Genomic DNA, 9,247 nt, shown 5'->3' on the forward strand with positions numbered 1-9,247 from the left:
ACCAGGAGATGGGAGTTCTAGTCCCGCCTTAGGCATGAAAGCCAATTGGGTGGACTTTGGGCTAATCACCAGGAGACTGGAAGTTCTAGTCCCGCCTTAGGCATGAAAGCCAATTAGGTGGACTTTGGGCCAATCACCAGGAGACTGGGAGTTCTAGTCCCGCCTTAGGCACGAAAGCCAATTAGGTGGACTTTGGGCCAATCACCAGGAGACTGGGAGTTCTAGTCCCGCCTTAGCCCTAGAAACCATCTGCGTGACCTTGAGCCCATCCATCTCTGCCCAACCCACCTTGCAAGGTTGGGTTTTTTTTTTGCAGTGATGGGGGGGGAGAAAATAGCAGGAGGAAGGCGCAATGGATACATCAACCCCCTTGAATGACTTACAAACATCGTAAAAGCGGGATTACAAATGCATTAAATTTGCAAACAGCTGGTCCGATCTCGTGCGTGCGGAGACCAAAATAGAGCAGAAATTATTTGCAGAAATGGCTTTTTCTTCCCCCCCCCCTCCTTCCAACCTGGCTTTTCCCCTCCCTCCTTTTATATTTATTTTCTTCCCCTTCCTCTTCTTCTTCTTTTTTTGCAGACCAGCATAAAAAATATGGAGCGGGAACTGTTGTGCCCTGTCTGCAAAGAGATGTACAAGCAGCCTCTGGTTTTGCCATGCATGCACAACGTCTGCCACATCTGTGCCACCGAAGTCCTGCTCCAGCAAGGTTACATCTGCCCGGATCCCACCTCGGAGCCCACCTCCCCAGCGTCCACGCCGGCCACCCGGAGTCCTCGGTTAGGGCGCCGGATTGTGCCAAAACCCGAACGCCTGGACCGGCTTCTGAAATCAGGTATATTTTTTGACTTCCTGTTCTGACTGAGGCTTCCCAGGAGCATGAAGCAAATTCCTTGTGCCGGAAAAAAACCATTTAAATAGGAGCCAGCTGTGTGCAGCAGCTGCCAAAAAAGCCAACACAGTTCTAGGCTGCATCAACAGAGGGAGAGAATCAAGAAGTGTTAATACCACTTTATAAGGCCTTGGTAAGGCCACACTTGGAAAACTGCATCCTATTTTGGTTGCCACAATGTAGAAAAGATGCGGAGACTCTAGAAAGAGTGGAGAGAAGAGCAACAAAGAAGATTAGGGGACTGGAGGCTCAAACATACGAAGAACGGTTGCAGGAACTGGGAATACGTCTAGTTTAATGAAAAGAAGGACTAGGGGAGACATGATAGCAGTCTTCCAATATCTCAGGGGATGCCCCAAAGAAGAGGGAGTCAAGCTATTCTCCAAAGCACCTGAGGGCAGGATAAGAATCAGTGGATGGGAACTAATCAAGGAGAGAAGAATCTTAGAATTAAGGAGAAATTTCCTGACAGTGAGAACAATTAAATCAGTGGAACTCCCTGCCTCCAGAAGTTGTGAATGCCCCAACACTGGAAGTCTTTAAGATGTTGGGTAGCCATTTGTCTGAAACGGTGTAGGGTTTCCTGCCCAGGCAGGGGGTTGGACTAGAAGACCTCCAAGGTCCCTTCCAACTCTGCTAGCTAGACAATCATAGTGACATTTATAGAGATGCAGGAAAAACAGGGAGCGAGAAAGGAAAATACTATCTCCAAGGAAAAAACAGCCTAAAAGAAAAGAGAGAAATAGTGGGGAGCAAAAGAAGAGGAATCCAATTTGAGGGTTGCTCAAATAAATCAAAGGAGAATGATAGGGGAAAGCTGGAAGACATACAAAAGGGAAAAAAGAGGAAGGGAAAAAAAAGGGAATTTAAGAGCAGGAGATAGAAGGAGAAAAAGAAAGATGAAGAAAAATAGAACATCAAAGAGAAGAAGAGATGCGATGAGAGAAAATGGTTAGGAAAGGAGGAAAATGAAACAAGAGATATCTTGGTAGGAAATGAAATACATGGATATTGTTGTTGACATGTAGCTAAATAGGATATTAGTGTCAAGTGCGGATAACCAATTAAGTGAGAGGCTTGTTATATTGAAATTGGATGATATAGGCTGCATGTAGAACTAGAAACAACAACAGGAAAACGAAGTGATAAAGTTGATTTATTATTTACGGAAGGGCAAAAAACGATTGTTTTATTGGTTAAGAAAAATTAAAATTTAAGGTGGAAAGAAAAATTGGACGCCGAAATTAGGAAAGGATGGGATGTAAAATTAATTATGTATAAGAGAAAATTTTAAAAAAGGAGGGGGGGAACCCGATCAATACATTGTTTGTAAAGAGGTTTTGAAGTTTGTAACAAAAAATAAATGAATTTATGCAAACTCCCCCACCCCTTTTATTAATTAGTTTTTCCTTCTTTGTCAATCTCCTAAATAACATTGGGAAAATATATTTCTCTTTTTTAGTCATCATCATCATCTTTTAATGACCCCACATAATCCCTTGTGGGGTGGAGTCCGGGCAACTGAATTGAGCTAGTAGAGTATTTTAATGGCCAGATGCCTTTCCTGTTGCCAGAGCGGAGGTGTTTTTTTCCCCAGCAGATATATCCTTATTGTGCGCAGATAGAGAAATATCTGCCTCTAGGCCACCGCACCACTCCCTACTTCTCCTTTCTAATCATGTCCCCATTTTCTTTCCCTACCCAGGTTTCGGCACGTATCCCGGCCGGAAACGGGGTGGCGCTATGCACCCCCAGAGCATTCTCTTTCCGTGCCCGCTGTGCCAGCGCGATGTGGACCTGGGCGAGCGAGGCTTAGGCAGCCTCTTCCGGAACCTGACGCTCGAACGGGTGGTGGAGCGTTACCGCCACACCATCAACGTCAACGCGGCCATCATGTGCCAGTTCTGCAAGCCGCCGCAGCTGGAAGCCACCAAGGGCTGCACCGAGTGCCGATCCAGCTTTTGCAACGAATGTTTCAAACTTTACCACCCGTGGGGGACGCAGAAAGCCCAGCACGAACCGATCCCTCCGACGCTCACTTTCCGTCCCAAAGTAAGGCTCCCCTCTCGCTCAAAATGTGTCCCCAGATTCCTCTCCTGAAGACTATAGATGACCTCTAAGGGGTCCCTTCCAGTTCTGTTTTCGGAGTCTATAGATCTATTTTTATTTCTTTGTTTTGAAGGAAAACCTTTGTGTTTTCAATTCTTTGATTTGAACACCGCCTTTCGTGTTTTCAATTCTTTGATTTGAACACCGCCTTTCGTGTTTTTAATTCTTAAGGTCCACATCCTACCTTTCGTTCACCCCATAATCCCTTGCGAGGTGGAATCTGGGCAACTGAATGGAACTTGGGCAGATGTTCCAGTGTTTTCTGGCCGGGTGCCCTTCCTGTCACCAATGCGGAGGGTTTTTTCAGCAGATATACCGTATTTTTCGGAGTATAAGACGCTCCAAAGTATAAGACGCACCTAGCTTTTGGGGAGGAAAACAAGAAAAAAAAAACTATCTCTGCCTTCCAGCAATTTGCCTCCTTGCAGCAAACAGCAAATAGCCTGTTTCAGTTTCAGTTTAGCTTGATTAGCACAAGTGAAAATTAATCTGCCTCTGCCTCCCAGCAATTTGCCTCCTTGCAGCAAACAGCAAATAGCCTGATTCAGTTTAGCTTGATTAGCACAAGGGAAAAGAAATCTGCCTTCCAGCAATTTGCCTCCTTGCAGCAAACAGCAAATAGCCTGTTTCAGTTTAGCTTGATCAGCACAAGGGAAAAGAAATCTGCCTCTGCCTCCCAGCAATTTGCCTCCTTGCAGCAAACAGCAAATAGCCTGTTTCAGTTTCAGTTTAGCTTGATCAGCACAAGGGAAAAGAAATCTGCCTCTGCCTCCCAGCAATTTGCCTCCTTGCAGCTAATAGCCTGTTTCAGTTTAGCTTGATCAGCACAAGGGAAAAGAAATCTGCCTCCCAGCAATTTGCCTCCTTGCAGCAAACAGCAAATAGCCTGTTTCAGTTTAGCTTGATCAGCACAAGGGAAAATAAATCTGCCTCTGCCTCCCAGCAATTTGCCTCCTTGCAGCAAATAGCCTGTTTCAGTTTAGCTTGATCAGCACAAGGGAAAAGAAATCTGCCTCCCAGCAATTTGCCTCCTTGCAGCAAACAGCAAATAGCCTGTTTCAGTTTAGCTTGATCAGCACAAGGGAAAATAAATCTGCCTCTGCCTCCCAGCAATTTGCCTCCTTGCAGCAAACAGCAAATAGCCTGTTTCAGTTTCAGTTTAGCTTGATCAGCACAAGGGAAAATAAATCTGCCTCTGCCTCTCAGCAATTTGCCTCCTTGCAGCAAACAGCAAACAGCCTGTTTCAGCTTCAGCTTCAGCACCGCCTGATTAGCACAAGCAGCTGATTGTCGGTTGGATCAGCCTCCCGACGATCAGCTATTTCAGGCTGCAGGGATTGCTGTTGCCGCCTCTGCGCGCCCCATTTCCCACCCATTCTGATCCCCGCCGTCCAGAACGGGCAGAAAATGGGGCGCGCGGAGGCCAAAAGCGGAGTGTGCGGAGGCTGAAAACATGATACAGCAGCCAAAAATGGGGCGAAGGCGGCATGCGAAGGCACCCTGCCCAAAGGGTGGGCAGGGCTACATTCGGTGTATAAGACGCACCCAAATTTTCACCCTCTTCTAGGGGAGAGGGAATGTGTCTTATACTCTGAAAAATACGGTATTCTCATTTTGGCCAAAAAGAGAAATACTTGCTTCTGGGCACGATGAGAATATACCTGCTGAAAGAAAAACTCCTAGGAATGGCCTCCTGCCTTTAGTTCAGTGACTCAAAACAACATATAGAGGTCGTCCTTGTTTAGTGACCACACTCGGCGAAATAAAACCACAACTGACGATCTTCCTTCCACTTCCTTTCGCTGTAACGAAGGTCCCACGCGCGAGGATTGCCCGTCCAATTACTTTTCCACTAGCGTTGTGATTGCGAACGGTTGCCGTCGCTAAACGAGGACTCCTTCCTGTTTCTTGTCTCTTGCCTGTTGTGCGCTCCCCATTCTGGTTGTGAAGCGACAACCTCCCGGCTTCGGTTGTGTCTTCCTTTGCAGGGTCTGCTGTGTCCCGAACACCGCGAAGAAGTCACGCATTACTGCAAAACTTGCCAGCGTTTGGTCTGTCAGTTATGCCGAGTGCGTCGCACGCACACAAATCACAAAATCACTCCTGTGCTCAGTGCCTACCAGGCTCTCAAGGTGAGACGTTTGTCGAATCTCGTCTTCCCCCCGTGACGCCGCTCCCCCCCCTCGCCCGTCTCCGAGTCCTCAGGATTAACGGTGATACGACGTCATCCAGATTTCCAGAAGGAGGGACGGAGGGACTGAATTCCGCAGGGACAACTCAGTTCAGAAAGCTAGTGTATGAGAAAGAGAGTGAAGACAGCTCCTTCTCAATGGTTCCCAGAGTGTGTCCTTTTTCAGCACGCTTTAGCTTGGCAAGATTCTGTCTCTGGGTGAAAAAGGATAAATAAATCTTCTTAGAAGAATCGCAGAGGGTTTTTCTTGGGGTTTTGGAGACTCCTAGAGATCAGCGGTCTGTAGGATCCGACCCTCCGCCCAGTTGCTTCACTGTTGTTGTTTTTTTCTCGCTCGCAGGAAAAATTGACGAAAAGCCTAGCTTATATCCTGAGCAATCAAGACACAGTGCAGGCGCAAATCAACGAATTGGAAGAGACTCTTCGGCTGACGGAGGTAATTTTGCTCTCTGTTGTTGGGGTTGAACCCAGGCCCAAACAATCAGGAAGATTTGGTCTACAAGTTTGGAACTAACTTCCTTGCTTCCGCGTCCTTTGTCCGTAAAACAATGGGCTTTCATTCCCCTGCTGACTGGGGAATTCTGGGAGTTGAAGTCCACCCATCTTCCCATATTGATGGGAATTCTGGGAGTTGATGTCCACCCATCTTCCCCTTTTCACTGGGGAATTCTGGGAGTTAAAGTCCACTCATCTTAAAGCACGCTGACTGGGGAATTCTGGGAGTTGAAGCCCACCCATCTTCCCGTATTGACTGGGGAATTCTGGGAGTTGAAGCCCACCCATCTTCCCGTATTGACTGGGGAATTCTGGGAGTTGAAGCCCACCCATCTTCCCGTATTGACTGGGGAATTCTGGGAGTTGAAGCCCACCCATTTTCCCATATTGATTGGGGAATTCGTTTGGAATGGCAGAGGGTTTCCTGCCTGAGCAGGGGGCTGGACTAGAAGACCTCCAAGGTACCTTTCCAGCTCTATTCTGATTGAACGGCCGCCCTAAGTCAAGGACTCGATTCATTTCTGCCATCTGGGTTTATCCGAGATGGTATTTCACGGGCAAAATTCAAATAATTTGCCCAATTTCCCGGCAGGTGAATGGCACCCAGGCCAAAGAAGAGATCATAAGGCTGATGAACAATTTAAGCAGCCTGCTGGATGAGAAGCGGTCTGCCCTGCTTAACGCAATCGAGGATTGTCGCCAGGACCGGGTCAGCCGGCTACAAACCCAGTTACAGGAACATCAAGCCATGATGGAGAATTCTGGCATGGTGGGTTACTCACAGGAGGTCTTGAAGGAAACGGATCAGCCCTGCTTCGTCCAGGCCGCCAGACAGCTTCACCACAGGTGCGTTTTCTCCCAAAACAGCAAAAATTGGGGAGGCTGGATTCACTTAACGACCACCTGACTCACTTAACGACTGTGTGACTCAAAACTGTCGGTGAGTGCGATAAGTCACTGAGGGCTGGATTCACTTAATGGCTGTGTGATTCACTTAACGACTGTACAGCTCCATTGTCGTTGATTGTGGTAAGTCATTTTGCGGGCTGGATTCACTTAATGGCCGTGTGATTCGCTTAACGACTGTACAGCTCCATTGTCGTTGATTGTGGTAAGTCATTTTGCGGGCCGGATTCACTTAATGGCCGTGTGATTCGCTTAACAACTGTACAGCTCCATTGTCAGTGATTGTGGTAAGTCATTTTGCGGGCTGGATTCACTTAATGGCCGTGTGATTCGCTTAGCGACTGTACAGCTCCATTGTCGTTGATTGTGGTAAGTCATTTTGCGGGCTGGATTCACTTAATGGCTGTGTGATTCGCTTAACGACTGTACGACTCCATTGTCAGTGATGGCGGTAAGTCATTTTGCGGGCTGGATTCACTTAACGGCCGCCTGATTCGCTTAACAACAGTATGATTCCACTGTCAGTCACAACGGTCGTAAGTCGAGCCAGATGTGATTTGATGACAATTTTTAACAGCGGAAAAAAGATGATGAAATCTCGTCTGACTCGACTTAAGACTGTCATGACTTCATAAGTAGAAATTTTGGACCCAATTGTGGTCGTAAGTTGAGGACTGACTGTACAAAGTAAATGTCTAGTTAGTCCTCGGCTTACGACAATTCATTTAGTGGCCATTGAAAGTAACAATGGGGCTGAAAAAATGGATGGTTTTCCAGACTTAACCACCATCGCAGCCTCCTGATCAAAATTCAGAGGCTTGGCAACTGACTCATATTTACAACGGTCGTAGTGTCCCCGGTGTGTGTGCGTGTGTCACACGATCCCCCTTTTGTGACAAGCAGAAGTCAACGGGGGAAGCCACATTCACTTAACGGCAGTGTGACTCACTTAACAACTACAGCAAGAAAGGATGTAAAGACAGCTCAAAAATTCACTCGACAAAATGCCTCACTTAGCGACGGAAAGTTTGGGCTCGATTGCGGCCGTAAGTCGGGGGACTACCTGTACCATATAAATGCGCGTGTATCTCTCCTGCGGTCAAGTAAATGATGGTTATTGATGTGCATTCAGAGGCCAAATTTCCGCCCTGATTCTCGATTTCCCCCCCTCTTTATTCCTGCTCTTCTCTCGGCTGCTCCGTCTTTCCGACAGGATCCTCAGAGCGACGGATTCCCTCCAGGCCTTCCGGCCAGCGGCCAGCGCCTCCTTCGGCCAATTCCAGGTGGACATCAGCCGGGAAGTGAAGCTCCTAACAGACCTCATTTTTATTAAAGGTGTGTATAAAATCGCATCATTTTTGAATGATGCTCGAGGCCTGTTTTGGGAAACGGGAAGGATTTTATTCCTTCCAGCGGCCACAAAATGTTAATTTTTTTCTCTCCCCAAAGTTAAAATTAGCAGCCAATTGGTGCCATTTCTGACTGAAGTTCCTTAAAATCTCCCCCCCACCCATTTGTATGGCCGCTATGCTCTTTTTCAAGTCCTCGTTTAGCGACTGCCTCATTTAGCGACCATTTGCAGTCACGGCCCGTGACGAGAAAGTAACTTTCCTCGCATCAGGTCTTGTAACGCAAAGCAAAATGGCGAGGAAGATAATTCGCACGGTCGACATTCTACTTTGTGGCTGCCTCGCTTAACGGCCCTGTTGTTGGTTCTCATTGCGGTCGCTAAGCGAGGATGACCTGTAAATTGCAGGCATGCGAATTGCTACCAGTGTAGTTCTGGAGTTCTTTGCACTGGCTTGTAAGTACCTGTGTAGCTAAATAGTCCCCAACCTTGGTGATTTTAAGATATGCGGACTTCAACTCCCAGAATTCCCCAGCCAGGCGTGTCGAAGTCCATCCATCTTCCTCTGCTGACTGGGGGATTCTGGGAGTTGAAGTCCATCCATCTTCCCCTGATGACTGGGGAATTCTGGGAGTTGGAATCCACCCCTCTTAAAACAAGCTATCTGGGGGATTCTGGGAGTTGAAGTCCATCCATCTTCCCCTGATGACTGGGGAATTCTGGGAGTTGAAGTCCATCCATCTTCCCCTGAAGACTGGGGGATTCTGGGAGTTGACGTCCATCCATCTTCCCCTGATGACTGGGGAATTCTGGGAGTTGGAATCCACCCCTCTTAAAACAAGCTATCTGGGGGATTCTGGGAGTTGAAGTCCATCCATTTTCCTTGCTGACTGGGGAATTCTGGGAGTTGAAGTCCACCCCTCTTAAAACACACTATCTGGGGGATTCTGGGAGTTGAAGTCCACCCCTCTTAAAACATGTTATCTGGGGGATTCTGGGAGTTGAAGTCCACCCCTCTTAAAACACACTATCTGGAGGATTCTGGGAGTTGAAGTCCATCCATTTTCCTTGCTGACTGGGGGATTCTGGGAGTTGAAGTCCACCCCTCTTAAAGTTGCCAAGGTTGGGAATCACTGCTGTGGATCAAAAGATCTTAATACCTCAAGAGTTTCCCGCAACAGGAGTGCCAATTTTGTACCGTGAGCCCCTCGGGGCACGTACCGTGTTGTTTTTTGTATGTGTTGTGTATCTGTGTGGCATGACCCGTGGACGAGCGGAAAGACCGTGGAACTTGGAACCG

At 47.6% G+C, this 9,247-nt stretch overlaps 1 protein-coding gene across 1 annotated transcript in view; it reads left to right on the forward strand.

Moving 5' to 3' along the window:
- The window catches only part of TRIM46 (tripartite motif containing 46), a 28,247-nt gene extending 19,756 nt beyond the window's left edge, over positions 1-8,491 (forward strand). Inside the window, exons 2-7 of the mRNA XM_032238840.1 lie at positions 586-841; positions 2,604-2,950; positions 4,996-5,139; positions 5,539-5,634; positions 6,286-6,539; positions 7,813-8,491. Coding sequence (XP_032094731.1) covers positions 601-841; positions 2,604-2,950; positions 4,996-5,139; positions 5,539-5,634; positions 6,286-6,539; positions 7,813-8,029 — 1,299 coding nt within the window. The 5' untranslated portion in view covers positions 586-600 and the 3' untranslated portion in view covers positions 8,030-8,491. The remainder of the gene's footprint in view (positions 1-585; positions 842-2,603; positions 2,951-4,995; positions 5,140-5,538; positions 5,635-6,285; positions 6,540-7,812) is intronic.
- Positions 8,492-9,247: the final 756 nt, after the last annotated feature.

This window comes from Thamnophis elegans, unplaced genomic scaffold, assembly GCF_009769535.1.
Source record: "Thamnophis elegans isolate rThaEle1 unplaced genomic scaffold, rThaEle1.pri scaffold_95_arrow_ctg1, whole genome shotgun sequence".
Taxonomy (NCBI): Eukaryota; Metazoa; Chordata; class Lepidosauria; order Squamata; family Colubridae; genus Thamnophis; species Thamnophis elegans.